The 17,654-nt window shown below is 35.2% G+C and overlaps 1 protein-coding gene across 3 annotated transcripts in view; it reads right to left on the reverse strand.

Moving 5' to 3' along the window:
* LOC150082205 (inactive dipeptidyl peptidase 10-like) overlaps positions 1–17,654 on the reverse strand; it is a 362,607-nt gene that overhangs the window by 191,412 nt on the left and 153,541 nt on the right. Inside the window, exons 1-2 of one of the 3 annotated variants that reach the window (XM_090379167.1) lie at positions 11,838–11,899; positions 11,623–11,687 (exon numbers count right to left, since the gene is read on the reverse strand). The exons of the other annotated variants lie outside the window; for them this stretch is intronic. Coding sequence (XP_090235293.1) covers positions 11,623–11,670 — 48 coding nt within the window. The 5' untranslated portion in view covers positions 11,671–11,687; positions 11,838–11,899. Of the gene's footprint in view, positions 1–11,622; positions 11,688–11,837; positions 11,900–17,654 lie in introns of those variants that run through there. 3 annotated transcript variants of the gene reach the window in all.

Genomic DNA, 17,654 nt, shown 5'->3' on the forward strand with positions numbered 1-17,654 from the left:
AATATCTCAAATGTCCTTTATGAGAGGTAGACTACTATAGAACTTGGACGAACGTAACACAGTTCAGATACGTGGCGAATCATCATAATGTAGTATGGTGCATTAATGCATTCTCCGTGACACTAGAAGCACATTTGGAATGCAGATTACGTTTGCTGATATTTTAGCAACACGACACGCTTGTGCAATTTAGCCGGATTGGAAATCGTTTCAGTTTTGACACCGACGCCTTTCATTCACTTAATCAGTTCACCAAAATAGGCACCAAAATCTTACTTTGTCACTGAGCTGATTATGGTGGATAAATCAAGCAACGACCAGTCACCTTTCTTTATATTTTATTAAGTTGCTCCTATTTTGATTATTTATATAACTTAAGCATTATTGCTATTAGTTTAGATCACTGGAACGCAAACGGTGATCTGCAGATTCCCTGGGGTTCGCGGCCATGCACGTGGAAATCCGCCATAAAGTAACCCGGTTATTATGTGCGCCACGGATGAGTTACATAGCAAAAAAGACACAAGTTTATTTATCATACTAATTCTCTGAAAGATAAGTTGTTAGAGAAGTTTTTTCTGGAAGCCTAGATATAAGCGATTGTATATCGAGGAAATGAGCACGAATAGACAGACGGATAGATTTTTAATTTCATATTTTGAAATATGGTAGGGAAAATTTTGAATGTAAGTCAGAAATATTTTTATCTGTAGATGAATGTTTTACTATTGAGGGCAATAATACAAAAATGGTATTTTATTTAGGGGGTCCGTTGGTAAAGCTATGAATCAAACAGAGTCCGGGTCAGAAAGTTTGCATGACAATGATTTAGATAAAAAGTCAACTTTTGTTCTGTCATTGCTTCTAAAATATTCCATTCGCAGCAAGGTTCTGTCTCTTATTATGGCAATTTACGACTATCTCTAGAACATGCGGGATCTATTGCTCGGTAACAAAAGCAAGGAATCAGATCCGATAATAAGTCGACCTTTTGCCATGCAGTTTCAGGAAAAACAAAAACAATATATATTGGTTGTTTACTGCTTGCATCGTGCATGAGCACTTTACAAGTTTTCTACAGATGGCGATACCACGCACAGAATGCTCCTTGTAAATTTCATGTCTCTAATACCATTGTACTCAAAGTTATTCGCATTTTCTTGGTTCTCTTTTAAAATGATCACCCTGTACAATTTGCAAAAAAAAAAAACGAAAAAATAATATTTAAACAAAACTGGACAGATTCCTAATAAAATAAAGGAAGAAATCAAAACTAGTTATTATTATTATTATTGTAAAAACACACAGTAAACAGTCTGAGGCTTTGTTTAATTTTTAATATTATTTTACATACGCATTTGAAATACACACTTCATTTTTATATGCATTTATGTTAAATAGATTTTATATTAAGTTAGCACACAATCACATGTTGTTATTCTTTCTTGTTCATATCTTAATTTTAAAAATCGCTTTAGGTAGATTTTAAATTTAAGGTCAATAAATAAAATTTACAAATTTAAAGATACTCCACACACCGCAATTTATTTCAAACGCGGGATTTCCCTAGGCAGTGGTACTGGCTGTGGCTCAGTCAGGCAAACACCCTAACTGTACTACAGCTGACACAACTTACATTCGGCCTATAAATGATTCTCGAAGGAGTATTACGGTGATAGAAAGGGGAAAGTCACTATACAACGTGTATGATAAAAAGGAGGGTAATTTGGTGCTACTGGCAGGCGCAGACTACCATGTTTTCGGAAAATTAGGAGAAGCTCAACTTTACACTTAGAGATCGTGGTGGCGTCATCAGAGCTTTATCTTCCTCTTTTTGTAGGCACTATTAATCTGGACCTCATTACTGTACATACATAAACGGTAATGTTTCACAGTTCTCATGTACTGATACTTTTTCTCTAGAAGTACTTGAGTCCTGAGCCTCATTTTAATGGACGATAATGTCCGCACTCAACAGAATTCAGATATCTAAGAGAACGAGTAGGTAGCACATATGGACTGGACTATCTTATTTGTTTTCTTTACATAAAATGCATTCCTGAAATGAGCTTGGCCCACTGTAGCCATTATCTCTCAATAAACTTAGAACAACCTTCCTATAGAGAAGACTGAAGTAAATAAATTATGTAAACGTGTCTTTACGCAACAGTTTCTTATATACTCTCGTAGTTAGCATATTGGTTACGATCACCTTTCATGGCCGCCACATAGAAAAGGTCTGGGTTCGAAGCCTGTCGAAAGGGAGAAATTTTTCACACCATAACCCACTTAGATGGTACGAGGTACATAAGTCTAAATGCTTGCGTAACAGCTTTATTAGGTTGGTATTTTAAGGTATAATATCTGCTACGGTGGTGTGGTAGGTCTTGCGATAGCGTGAATTTTCGAAGTAATGCGCGTTGGTTGTTCAAATTCGCGCTATACCACGAATGCATTGGACATTGGGTGCAGCGTGTTCCTGCTCCCCTTCGTGTATGGCTGGAGAATAAAAACTTTTCTAATTTATTAACTGTATACTCTCCTTCTTTGGCTAATGCGAACTTTTTTTTATGCCTGTATTTGGCCACCAGAAACATTTTTCAACAAACGCGAATGCTTATGGCGACCTTTAAAATACGGTCTACATCACGTGTTCCAATATATATCTATACCTAGTGGGCTTCTCTCTCTTCTATGACTATGCCTAGATAATTCTATTTTATTTATTATACGCACCCTCTAACAATAAATAACAACTGTGCAAGGAAATTCTGAGACTGATTTTTTAACGATTCAATCTGTAGGAAAGGAGAAATATTCACTATTTGCTAAAACTATAATTACCCAATAATCGCGAACTGAGATCACTCACTTTTCAGTGAGAACTGCTCCTTCGGTTCCTGTTTGTACAACAGCATTCACTCATTAACATTAGCCGTTTTATACACCTTTCTTAGTTTTTTTTTTTTACTTACCCAAACCTGGTTCTACAAAATGCATATGGCATTCACAACATTAAAGTGAAGCTACTTTCAACCTGATAAACTATCGACATTAGTATTAATAAAAGAAAAATGATACAAGCAATCTGAGCTCATTTAGCATCTGACAAGAAGTTTATTTAATAGTTTAAATAAATGAGATAAGTACACTGCTCTGCATAAGATATACTAATTTAAAATTAATATAGCTAATTCCAGTGAAAGATTACGTTCTTTCAAAGTAGGCAATAAGGTTAAACCATTAACCTAAACATTTCAGATTGTTAATTTTTTTATTTAGACATGTATTTAATATTTCTACTGGGTCGCCTCTCTATATATACACTGTATAAATTCCATCAGACGGTACCCTCCTAAAGTTAAGAGTCGACATTATTTCAAATGTTGTCGATGATGCGAGGAACTTATGGGCTTTTTCACATCGTGGCCGAGTTAGTCGGTCTCAGACGATGGTTTCATCTCTGGGAAACATGGGTTTTTCATCCGGAAAGACAAGCATAATACACCGTGCGCATCCGAGCTTCGTCTAGGGGAATCGCTAACATGGATACGTTTGTTTTATATCATTATCATCATTTTTTTTTACAATGCAATATTTTAAGTACCTTCGCAGGCAGCATACTTGATATAATCGTCGTCCTCCCCAAGTCGGTCTAATGCATGGATAGCATGGTTTTTTCTATGTATATATGGCGCAATATGGTCTAAATCCCTGATGCGCCTAAAAAAACATAATATTTTAAGTATGTTGCTTTCTAGTTAATATGTTAGGTTGGAATTTGTATTACTCAAGTGCAGAGTCTTGTATTTACCAGGTGCCTCCGTAGCCAGGTGGGCAGGAGCAGCAGTGCGTAGCACACGTTTCTTGATTAGACCGGGGTTCGAGCCCGTAACCACCAAATACGGAGGATGCGGAAAGGTCAGGGAACGACCACCGCATATCTCCGGAGCAATATGGCCTTAGTTGCTAATGCTCTTTAAAACAAAATAACAAACAAACAAACACTTTAAATTAAGAAGCAAGAGCGAATCAATCAAGAAACAATTCAAGGCAATCAATCAGATATTAGTATCAGTGCTATTAATGGCAATATGGTGCAAGGAAGCCTAAGGCTTATGTTGCACCTTCAAAAAAAAAGAAAGGAAAAGTAAAATAGTATATAAAAGAAATAATTAATAAATAATAAAAGAAAAGGAAATAAACAACCTATTCATTTCCCTTCTCCCATAGGTAACTATCCAGCAGACCTTTGACTTTCCCAAACCTGTCAACCTCAACCACCCATGTGGTAACTTATTCCAGTAATTTATAACTCGCTGGCTAAATAATCATATGTGGAAAGGTCCGGGTTCCAACCCGGACCTTTCCACATAATGTGGGAAGACAGTGATTATAACCACTGTGCTAGCAGCGAGGGCCACACAGAAGCAATTTGGAAAATGCACCAGGGAGAGTAGCCTCTTAATTGGTCCCTCAACATACAAAAATTATCCTCTGACAATTCATCATAGAAACTGCTGCAAGAAAGATGACATTAATGGAAATTTACAACGCACACTTCAACATAAGGAATTTCTCCTTAAAAAGATCAAGACAATAAATAAGTGTTGCCTTGATTTTTTAATGCGAAAGTTAATTCCTCTCGCGGGAATTTTAACATCAAAGTTTGCAGTTAAATATAAACCATTTGTAACTTAAAGACACTCTGATTTATGACAGTTAAAAGGTGTTTACCTCTTTCGAATTTTGTATTAAAACTTCCTTCAATTCAACTGTATGCTTTATAATACAAATAAGAGAGAAGATGAATTGAGCACTATAATGAAGATGTCCCAAATTGAATTTGATTACAGAACAGAAACCCACAAAAAGGTAGAAAATGGTGTTTTTTAAAGTCTAAGGGACCCAATAATTTGTGCTCTCGCTAAACCATTTTCTTTCGGATCCAATTTGAAGACCATTTTCTGCAATCATTAAACCCATTTGTTTTCAGAAGGCGCAGTTCCCTTTGGGGAATATGGATAACAAGTAGAGATAGAGCAATTTCTTCTCAAGAAAAGGGCCACATCCAGAGCATGTCCACAATATTTATTGAGCTGTAAACATCTAGGTTAGTGAATAGATAATCCAGTGGTGTCGGACTTGGGGTGTTAAAGGCAATGAATGACAACAATAAGGAAAGAAAAACCACATTACGAAGTTAATGTGACTTGTTCAGGGCTATAAACAACCCCCGAAATACATGCTGAAAGGATATAACATGTACAGTACATTATCCGATTATGTCGAGATGAAACATTTATTCATGTAAAGCTACTCAGTCATCCACACAATTCATGATACATTGTCAAGATTATGCAATGATAAAAATTGTTTTATCAGCATGGATGTGTACAAAAAATTATCTGCATGGTAATACGTACACAAAGGACGGAAACAGATTCCTTGAAAAAAAAAAATATGTAATCCAAGATAGGCTTGGTGCACTTGAACAAGGAATCATGGTTCTAATCTTGGAACTACAGAGTTTTTTTCACAGTACGTATTCAGCTTCAGATTACAGGATCTAAAACTGATTCTTAGAGATTCTCTGAATTTTCCCAAGATAAACAAATAATTCATTCTTAGAACCCATACACACACGTACAATAACCTTCAGAATTATTTGAATACCAGTACTTTACAAAAATCAATGCTTATTTAGAATATTAATAACGTATGCAGCGAAATTGCGACCAACTCTTCTCCACTCCTCCTTCAAAACGGTCGTCAGTTTCCCAGTGGAAAATAGGCACCCTGACGGTGGCATCTGGCTGATTCAGTCACCGTTAAAGATGTACCTGCAATTCAAGTAAGGATTCTGTGTAAGCCAAGATGACTCTGCAATGTCCAAACATGTGCCTTTATGGGAATTTTTCCCCGAGTCGAAGAACCATTGGCAATGGAGCACTCCAAGCAATGTTTAGAATTTATTGGAGTTTTGTTTCTTTATCAGCTGCAGCTTTACCATCGAACCAAAGCTATATAAATTCCCTGTGAATAGTGGAAGCATATATGACCACTTCTATTAAAGCAATCTGTAACTTGTCTGCAGAGCCCTCTCATGATGGCAAATCCTCTCTTCAGGGATCGCCGATCCCTAAAGAAATATTACACATCTACAAAGTAGAGATGTTAAACGGCATACACGTAGTTATCATCAAGAACAGCTATCTCTTAAATTAAAGTTGTATATCATCGATCAGCCCAACTAGAGGTTTGGGTAGTTTTGGATTAGCAGTGAAGCGACTCATGTCATGATATGTTCATGTAGTAAATCTATAATCACACATGCATAACAATGCTTTACCTGTTTGCATAAAAGAAACCCACAGTTTCATCTTTGATTAACTAACTCGGCATATCACGAATAATTTAAAAAATTTCTTCCAATAAGGAAGGAATTTGGACGGAGAATTTCAAATGATGGTACGATAAGTGATAGAACTATACGGTAACGGAGGCCCAACGGACTCAAAAGAGTGCACTGATTGAAAGGTTTGATCTGACGAGGATTACCCCATAAGGGATCCCTCTATCTGAGCCACAAGTGGGCGTACTGCTGCACATAAACAAACGAACATACATAGAATATGAATTACTTTGTTCGAAATATGTCCTTTCGGCTATTTAAGCAAGAAATCATGGAAAGTTTCATTCCAAGTTGGTTAAATAAACAAATTTTATGCATTATTTGCAGTTCTGCTCCATATCCACAAGTCACAGTTCGGTCCTTCTACGAAAAATCAAATCAAAATATATTTGTTTCAAATGGGAACTTTATAAACAGCCTTAACCAAAACCAGTGGAATATTTCACCGATTATCAAATTTAAAAGAAACTGTAGATCCTATTAAATGAATATATGATCACTCATTGCATCGGTCCTTTCATACCAAAATATTGATACACTATACAATATTTAATAACAGAACGTGTAACATTTTAAGAGCGAACTGCTCTGTACTCAAAATGATCTTGGGGATGGGAGTAAAGTATTTTTTTGGTTATTTTTGATCCCCATTTCGATGTCTTCCAAACAAAATTTCCCATAATTTCCAAGCATAAGTTGGTAACAGATTTCGCTGCATCCATTCCTCCATCTTATATAGTGTTTTTTAAAAGGTCTCGTCCAAATTTTGTGTCTGTTCCATTGAGCATAGGAATTAAAAAAAAAAAGTTCATCTGGACACAGCAAACTCTTCCCTTCCAAATTAGAGCCTGTTTTCATTTTTTTTAGGTTGGCTGCTTACAGTGTATACATTAATTTATTTTTTTATTTATTTGGAATAGTGTATACATTACAGTGCTAAAACGTTAGTTCATCTGCATCCAGAAATACAAAATAAGAATAAATAATGTACAATAATATTAAACTATTTACAGCTTTAACAACATATAAGGGCATGAATAATAACGTAAATATTGAGTGGCTAAATACACTTGTTTAGTTGATTGAAGATGACAGTTACTTTTATACAATTACTTTTGAAAATATAACTTCACATGCATCCTTATCTTCACTCTATGAAAAAAGAAAATAGACTATAATTGGGAGAGGAAGCATTTCAGGGGCATACGAAACTTTTGTCGTCTGTGCTCAGTAGAACACGCTCCCAAAGTTTGACGAGACCCTTCAAAAGTACCCTATATAACGAAAAAAAACATGTCGGCTGCAATTGAATTACTCCGCTCCAGATAAATTATTTACAACCCCTGGAGACTAATGTCAATAACTTCAATATTTTTTAAACAAAGGATTCCTCCTGGATATGACTGCACTGAAATTCAGATAATGAAGGAATGTTGTCGTTGTTTGTTCCTAAGCGCATCAGCGACTTTGGTCATGCTGCGCAATTGCGTATTTCTGTAGGAATGCGTTTCACGGTTCAATCTGCATGCTGTGCGGGTCGAAAAATCCAGAATAACTCATGGAAAGAAACCCCACTCCCTTTGCCTGATATCGGCCAGCTACAGCCCGATTGAAGAGATCAGAAATTCCTCCAGTCTATTACAAGACGTAAATTCAGACCTCTTCGAAGGAGACTTCTATCCTTGCTTTGACAACATTCAGAGGTCACCTACACCACTTTTAAACGCCCAAACATCGCCAATTGCACTACAGCAATCAGGTTGCACATCCAAAGTCTATAAATCTATTTATTAGTCCACATGCAAATTAGGTGGCATCTTATAGATGCAACCTAATTTGCATGTTACAGAATTCAGTTACAGAAGTAAGCTTTCAACTGTCCAAACATTCCCATGGACGTAGCATGAACAAGCCGATAACATGGTTAATGCTTCTGTTTAACATTTTTAAATAATTTTATTGTTTTGTAAGTGGGCATCTCACTTTGTTAAAAAAAAGGAGGGGGGACAAATCATCAACTGCAAACAGTAATTGAGGTGAACAATTTTTTTATCCTCTCCATCCTGTCATTATTCGCTCATCTAAAATTCTTTGGTCACATTAACCAACTTACGGTAACTGATTTTCCATATCATGGAATACATTGTTCTCAGGTTCATTAAAATAAAATGAAAATTCATCGAATAAAGCGCAATGTCTGACAATCCACAGACATGGTCTCTTGTCACTGATATTTTGCAAATGAGTTTGGTGAATGTAGGTTAATTACTAGCGACATTTCGTTGAACAACATGCTTCACTGCGATAAGGTATTACCAGTAGCAGAATGTTCCTACCTACAGTCATAAAGGAGCAAGACGTTCATGATATTGCAGTTTCTCGAGTGGAAATAATTAACTGCCAACACCGATTCTCAAGTACACCCCCCCAAGTGGTCGAATGGCTGCTAGCAGTCTGGCGGATATAAACTACGGATGGGAGCTTCCCAAGTACGATGCAGAGAAAGAGAAGATACGTGGACAAGAAGCAATAAAAAGAAGTCGCTTATGTTGTATATTCTTCTGAATGATTACATTATATTTCATTTTTGTTTTTCACCTTTATTTCGATAGAAAGAATACTCCACTGCACAAAAAGATTTTTTTAAAGAAATCTTTGAATTTGAAATTTTAATTGGCTTTTTCAAGTTGAAAAAACGTTTCAAATTAAAAATGATTCGTTAAAAAACATTAATTCTGGACATAAGTCAAATTAAGGCAGGCCACAAACTTAATAACTTACAAGTAAACCGTAAAATAAAACTAATCTTAAAAAAAGCTATTCCACTTATATTGACCGAACTGAAATATATATCTACTAGTAATACTGAAAGAACGTAAAAGCCGAAAATATCGAAAGTGCCATATAAAACTAGTTCGTAGATATCGATACAAATAAAAACAGGAAATAAAATCCAGTTCCATCGAACCAAACAAAGTGCAGGAACAGAAATTTATTTTTATCGAGGTGTATCTTTAACGAAGCTTTTTACTGACTTCTGAACACATCAATAGTTCGCTCTGCTTGGAAGAACATACATCCTGTAGGGCAATAAAATATGGCATAACCACGAACTTCCTATTTCTGTATTCTTTTTGGTGGTAGCCTGCGACCAATATTATTGAGTTCGATTTTATTGCATCCACAAGTTAGGGGGAAAAATTTAGAAAATCCGATTCTGAGGGTGAGAAGGGTTCGGCTTAGCAATACTAGTTTCAATCGAATCACCATGGCAGCAGATAAATGGGGTGCTCGATGACATCGTAACTTTCCACCAACGCCTTTCTTTTTTATAGATTGATGAAGTTGTTTTATCACCCAGCCCAAAAAATAGAGTAATAGCCCTCTCTAACGTTAGAAAGTAGGCAAGATATTCAACATTTATGACCTTTCTATGCCTTTTCTCGACTTTATTTTCAGAAAAAATTGGATCAGATACGTGAATACTAAATCCTCTTAGAGTATAATGTTAGTTTTTTCAATAATGTTTGATTATATCGCACAGAAAGCGATATCAGCTTAAAGTTACTATTCAAAGTATATCACAGCTTTAAAACTAGCATTGCTGTCAAGGAACGTCATAGAAAAACGTAAGTAAGAGGTAAAATTCCCTTCTATTTTCCATAAGTTATGCTAGCGGCTAAAAATGTGCAAACTGTTTAGACGCTTGAAATTTTATTTTAGTAAAAAATAACTATTCTTTCCAGATGACGTCTAGTTAAAAAAAAATTCCTAATTATTGCGTAAAAGAGGAATTTTGCCTCTGCTGAATTCCTCTGTAGATTCTGTACTGAAGAGGTTATCTAATTCCTATATTAAAGTATTATCTCAAAGCGGTAACTATTTTATGGCTAACCCTTTAGGAGACACTTTTATGTCTCCTACAATACATACAAAAATAATCTCTAATCTCTATGCAGCTATTAATAGACGTGATCACGTTTAACGCATTCGCCTATTCATACCAGCTAAAATTTGGAATCCAATTTCTATTGTTTTTTAAAGGAAGTATTTTAGAGATTCGGTATATTTTAATATAAGCATCGTTTACGGTTCTTTGCATGTTTTAAAATTTAACTCACGATTTCTAAATATAAATTTTATTATAAAGTTTAATGACATGGCATAGAAAACTCAGTATGGGGAAGAGTTGTTAAAAACCAATAAAAAAAAGTTTAACCTTGTTGCTCAAGCTGTAGAAATACCAAACAACAAACGGCAAAGTGCCAAAATGTATGAAGAGGTACAGAATAGACAGACAGACAGACAGACAGAGAGGCAACTAGTTTCAAAACAATTTAGAGAGGATATCGCCAGTGTAATGTCGCTGAGTGCAGCGAATGAAACCACAATTGTTTTTTGTATTTGATAACTCTAAATAAAAATAGTGTGGTTACAAGTTCAGAAAAATTTACGCATGCGCGGCATTCCTATTTTTTTTTCCTTCTTATACATTGTTCTGCTAATAATAGACGTTCATTATCGGAATGTCACAAAATAAAAATACAAGGATTTTATAATACGTCCCATTTTAGAATAAGGATTTCTCGTTAATCTAAAAATTATTTTTTGAAAAATAATACTGTATATATATATATTTTTTTTTTGTTATCCGCTCAATAAACTACTCACTTTAAACTAATAAACACTCAAAGAATAAAGAAATGGCTTAATAAACACTATTTACTGTTTTTCTGGAGATCTACTGAAGGAAATTACGTATTTTCACTTCCGGAAAACTCACCAATTAAATTTGCTAATTTAGTATTGCTCTAATGAAAGGAACTGGTGGAAAAATAGCAAACGATACACTATTTTAATACGTATTTACATAGCGCATCAGACTAAATATTAGGCTTTTAATTATTGAATTAACATTAATAAATTACCATTATAATCCCATTAATTAATGATTAAATTAATTCAAACCGCTTGCAAAAAATAGCAGAATTTAAACTTAAATGCGATCCACAAAAACAAAATATATTCAGTAGTAATCAGACGACATTGTTTGGCCTACATTCCTGGCATTGAAACACGTATCGGAATTCGCGAGTGATATACAGTGAATAACACGCTGTACATAATTGGTGCCATTTGTTAATAAAGTACAGTTTTTAATAATCAATTTGTTAATTAATTTTTTGAAATTAAATTTAAATCCTTACCGACACATCCTTTTCTTGAGCACCTGCTGTCTTCGTTTCGGAAGTCATGATGAAAACTGCTTTGACTGCAACGTACCAATAATAGGAACACAATCTGTAAAAATCGAGTAGCAACTGGCGAAGAAAACAGTGCGAGAGCAACACAAAGCTCACTGAAACAGCTGCAAGCGCGGCACTTATAAGCTAAATAACCACTACTTCATACTGTACCTCACCTAGCTACACCCTCCGCATACCTCATTTCTCTCAAGGTTCCATTTTAGAGGAAGAGTAGCTAGCGAATAGCGCACAGCTCTGTTTAGCTATGATGTTGGATATCGATGAAGCTTTAAGAGTTGCCTGTTTGGTGGAGCTGCAATCGGCGATGCAAATAATTCTTCGCTAAAGATAAATTTCAGTATTGTCATTTGCCGGTGTTTACTAAATGCAATGAAGATTTTATGCAGAAATTAAAAAAAAAAAAATAGCCGTTTTTTTTTTTTTTTTTTTTAGTGTAATTTTTCTAAGTTAAAACATTGAATTCAGATATATTTTTAGGCTGTTTTGTTAAACTAATACCGTTTTATTGCTTGTCGGTGTGCATCCAAGCGAAAAACGTGCGGGAAATTATATCGATCCAACAAAATTAAAGTTACGAAAATAAAACAACTTATGGCGTGCTGATATGTAAAATATCTCGGTCCATGCTAGCAGAGGATGACTTTTCCATAAAAAAAACAGCTCTTGCTGTATTTTCGAACATTTTTGTTTTATTTAACGATTTATATTCTAAACTAAAGTATAAATTTACAATGTCTGATATTATAACGAAAATATTGTAAATTTATACTTTAGATTTCGAATCCGTGATATGCGTTAATTAATTTACGAGTTTATTCTAGAATATAAATGTCAAATTTCATTAATGTTTATCTTATAAATAACGCTATGTTATTGACTTAAAGGAGTTACATAATTTTTCCTATATACTGTGACATATTAAACAAATAGGAAGTCTCTTACGAATACATATCAAACTTTTCCGCTTTTGAATTCCATTTAAATCCATGAAATTAATTTTAAACAAACATGATAATAATCTATCGCAGACTATAGCATGAAACGAAAAATCTGTCTTTCACATGACGCTGAGCAAAGAGCCCACTAGTTCAATAAGCCCACTAGTTTACCGTCAAAGAAGCTATTTTACTCAGATGAACAGATGGTTGCGGATGGATTATGACAATCTCGACATCGAGTAACATGGAAGGAATGCGATGATTCTCGTATATGACTAAAGCGTTACTAACGATTGTTTTTAAAAGTAGAACTCGTTGCCATAGTAGGAATGAAGAATACTCTATCAACAGGGTTACCGGGACAACAAACAGGACTCCTTATTGGAGAAGTGTCACATCGGCAAGCAAATACCTCTAATTGAAGGAGATTATATTAATACTCAAGGTCAGACATTGCCCTCGTTGTAATGAGTGGATAACGTTACTATTCTCTTACGTCGTTTGGGAAAGAAGTGGGTTTGATTTCCGTCGCATGTAAAAGTTGAGAAATACTGAAAGACCACGTCAGGATGGAAGAAACTTATGTGTTCTTTTCAACAGGGGACGAGTTTGCTGACTTCGGTGGAGGAAATGCATTGCTGAAAATAGGGATGCATTTTCAACCATGAAAATTGGATTTTCTTTCATTCCAAAAAAAAAAAATTGCAAACATATCTAAGCAAAAGCTCATTTTACTAACACGATATCTTTACTTGTCATGGACTTAGTTACCTTAGTACATATGCCTAGACATTAATCAAACAAGTTAAAATAGTTTTGGTTATAGAGAAAAAGTCATTGTAAAGATAACTGGTAAGTTGCTGAACTGGAGTAAATTCTGTTATTTTACTGTGGCTGCCAACTGATTACCACAGTCAGCAAATTGCTTAAGGAGTATACAAGTGTATAATGCAAACTTAGTATCCTTTTTTGTATAAGAGCATTTATTTCGGAAATAAATAGTGGGCGCCCATCATCAGAGACTGTTATAATTCTTTCCCATTTGTCTTTTGCTACCATTCTTTTACAGCTAGAAAACAATCCCGGGGTTTTTTTCTTTTGGAGAAACCCTTCGAGACTCTCTCTAAATTGAAACGTTTTTTTTTTTCCACCATTCAGCAAGGAAGCTACACGAAGGAAAACCCAAAAATCTTGAGTGACACACAATAAAAATTTCTGGAAAAAAGTTTCATCATAATGTTAACAGAAAACGTCTTTTGTTTTACTAATTTTTACACAAAAATTACACAACAGGGTTATCGGGACAACAAACAGAACTCCTTATTGGAGAAGTGTCACATCGGCAAGAAAATGCCTCTAATTGAAGGAAGTTATATTAATACTCAAGGTCACACACTGCCCTCGTTGTAAGACTTTCTCCTAGGGTCACTGCAATGTCGCTGCCGCGATATACAATACTTTATTACAGGACTTGGGATGAAATATGACGATCCTGTGTTTTTTTTTTTTTTTTTTTCAGCTATTATCTGCTGTGAGAAAAATTACTCTGAATTTTCCTGGAAGAAATCTCTTATTAGACTTCTCGTAAGTTCTGAAAAGTCCCTGATGAAACCAGCCCATATATTTTTTTTTTTTCTTTCAGAAAAGAGGGTTTGACAGCAATGAAGTAACTTGAGAGAATTTACGTTAGCTAGTTCCTGGAATATGCTGCCGTGATAGGTGTTGTAATACCTTTCTGTGTACCATTCTCTTTGCATGATACATCAAAAAATATTATTTATTTATTTATCATTTTATAGAAATAATGTGATAAAGACGAGAAATCTGGTGGCTTAAATTTTACGATCTGGTATTAGATTAGACGTACAATAGCTACGCAAAGCGCTTAATTGTAAGACTATTTAAAAATAAATCTTCGTTAAACTCACCAAATTTTGTATCGTGCCTCCCCTTCAAAATACTGTCTTAAGAGTGTTTTCTACTTTCTTGGGACTTAATAGACGGGGTCCAGCAATTCTGTCATCGTTGGAAGAACTGGAAGCATCTGGAATTTGTTTTTCTTAATACTAGCACGTAGCTATAAATGATTTTTGATTCTGGAACATCCTGGAACAATAGGGGAAATGGACCACAAAAATTTGATTTTTTGTCATAAACTCTCAGACTGGCCGGACAACCCAAGAGGGTAGCAAAGTGTGATTAGACTCACTGTCCTTCCACACCGTGTAGAAAAGTATCGGGTTCGAATCCGTCAAGTTATGAAAAATTTTTATGGGCTTTTATCAAACGCTCTCGTGGGTAGCACAGCTGGTAGGATCGCTATCTTCCCCACACCGGATGGAAAAGACTTGAGTTCTAGTCCGTCGATGATGTGGGGAATTGTTATGGGCCTTTTTCACAAGGTGGCTGAGTTGGTCGGTCTCAGGAGAGGGTAGCACGGCTTTTTCTCCCGGAAACTCGGGTTTTTCGTGCAGCAAACAAAAATTCGACCTCAGAACACGCACAATTTACAGAAAATATACACGGAGCAATATAGCCTTAGTCGCTGATGCTCCTAAACCTTACAACAACAACATATACGAGTATATTTTACAATTCGTATATTTTATCAAACCATGACCAAATTAGCCAGTGGCAAGGACTCCAAATTTTTGAGACCTCTTTTTTCATTCAACAAAATAGATAAAATAACCATAGAATATTCACCATTTATTAACAAAACACACAACAAAAGTCGAATAGCCTTCATTAGTTTAGCTCAGAAACAAAACAAAGAAACACAGAGCGATATGAGTGAACTTTGATCCTTGAAAATTATCCCTATGATTTGCTTTTGATGAAGCGTAATTTCTAAACGATGTTCACATCATGCCATGTGCTTCTGATCTGATGCTATCTTACTATTTACTGTTTGAAGCAAAATTTGAAATGAAAATTCAAAAAAGCGTAGAGTATGTCACAACTTTCTTCACTAAACGGCTTCATATACGTGAGGAACACCACGTGTTCAAAGGTACATGTAGAAATTTTTAGGACCCCTAGGCAAGATACATAGGCTCCAGACAAAGCATCTAAGGTAGGCCTCTGGAGAGGCAACCTAAGAGAATTTTTCAAAACTGTGGTTCCAAAAAGAAAATTCAAAACACTAATTTTAACTTTTTTTTCATTTAAAAATATTACAATGACTTTAACATGTCTAAATGCTAAACTTTAAAATGCTACCCACATCCCTCATTTTAAAAGACTAATTACTGTAACAGAACTTAGGCCAAGTCACAGCAAGTTTCAGTTGATGATTGCCGTGAATTTGTTGAGATAAAGAGAAAAGTTGTTGTTGTTGTTTTGGTTTTTAGGAGCATTAGCAACTAAGGCCATATTGCTCCTAAAGAGAAAAAGAAATGGCTTAAAATACACAGGGTGGTTTCAAGATGATGATGATAAATATTCTATTCCAAGGCAGGTCAACTAATCCTGGGATTTATATAGGTTATATATATATAGGCTATTTTTTCGAGTGCCTTCTTCACTTAAATGTGTGGATTTGTAGTCACTTAGCGACAATGTGATCAGAGCTGGCTTGCGGAGAAAAAGAGATCTTGGAATAAAGAGAAAAAAACAAAATCCTTACCTTCACTAACTGAAACCCATGTGAAAACACTAGATATTGCTTCGATCTAGGATGAGACACGGTAGTCGCATTTCAAAAACAAAGATTTTTGTTAAGATTAATGAATTTAATAGAGTATTTGGTCGTATAAAAGAGTATTTAGTAGGCTAGACTATGAGGAATTATTGAACCAGAATTACTATACCAGCTGGATCCATTTTTGTAAATACTGTATCCATGGTTATTCAGAAACGTGCACGCTCTCGATGTTTCATTATGATTTAGAAGAATACTGTGTTTTTTGTTTGTTTAATTGTTTAATTCTGTTGTTTGTTTAATTTTTATATGATGTGGAAGACGAAAATAAATAATGGCTGGCATTTAAGACAAATAATTTTTTTTTTTTTCATTTGTGTTCCAGGTAAATTTTTGATTAACGTTTTCTCTTGTTAAAGGTTTCTCTTCTATGTAGCTGTTAAAACACATCCTGTTGTTAATTTTTGTGTAATTTTAATCGTTTCTTGTTATCGTTGGGTTTTAGACGTACGAACAACTTAAACTACAGTACTGTGTATTGAGCCGTTGTGCATTATGTTTGAACAAGTAATTTTTTTTAGGCGCATCAGTAACTGAGGTCATATTCCACCGTATATAACATATCTGTAAATTTTCTGTACGACAAACGCGAGTTTCCGGGAGAAAAAACCATACTACCCTTGCCTGAGACCGACCGACTCCGCCAAATTGTGAAAAAGATCCATAAAAATTCCTCCTGTTATTAACAGGATTCAAACTCAGATCTTTTCTACTCTACCCACTGTAGGGAGGATGGCGATTATACCAACTACGCTACCCACGAGAGCGGACAAGTATATGCTCAGGACCGATTTTTAAGTCGTGCGGCCTGAGACACCAGGAATATGTCACATTGTTTAATTAGATCCCCGATTGAAGAAGCTTTTAGAAATTCCTCCATTCTACGATGGGACTCGAATCCATACTTGTTCAAACGATCGATAAGCGGAAAAACCAATATATTATCACAGAGGACTTTCTTTTGTTAATTTCTGTGTAGCTCCTAATTTTAGTGAAAAAAGCCCTTAAAAATTCCTCGCGCCATTGACGAGATTCGAACTCTGGTCTTTTTCACCCGGTGTGGGAAGGACGGTGATTAAACTGTGTTACCCACGATGGCAATCGTTCAGTGGCACTGGTACGAAATGTTCACATCATACGAGAAGAACTTATATGATGCCTGTTACTCACTGTATGAAGCAAACGTGAAATAACGAGTATAGATTGGGTACTTATGCCTTCGTATAACGAATTACTTCACACTCTAGTCAAGTAAATATTAGCATTTCTCTCTAAAAATAGTCTCGTGTTACAGTTCAGTTATCTCTTGCTATTCAGTAATCTTCTTTGAG

Source organism: Mastigoproctus giganteus, chromosome 8 (assembly GCF_048544385.1).
Source record: "Mastigoproctus giganteus isolate SK-2022 chromosome 8, ASM4854438v1, whole genome shotgun sequence".
Taxonomy (NCBI): domain Eukaryota; kingdom Metazoa; phylum Arthropoda; class Arachnida; order Uropygi; family Thelyphonidae; genus Mastigoproctus; species Mastigoproctus giganteus.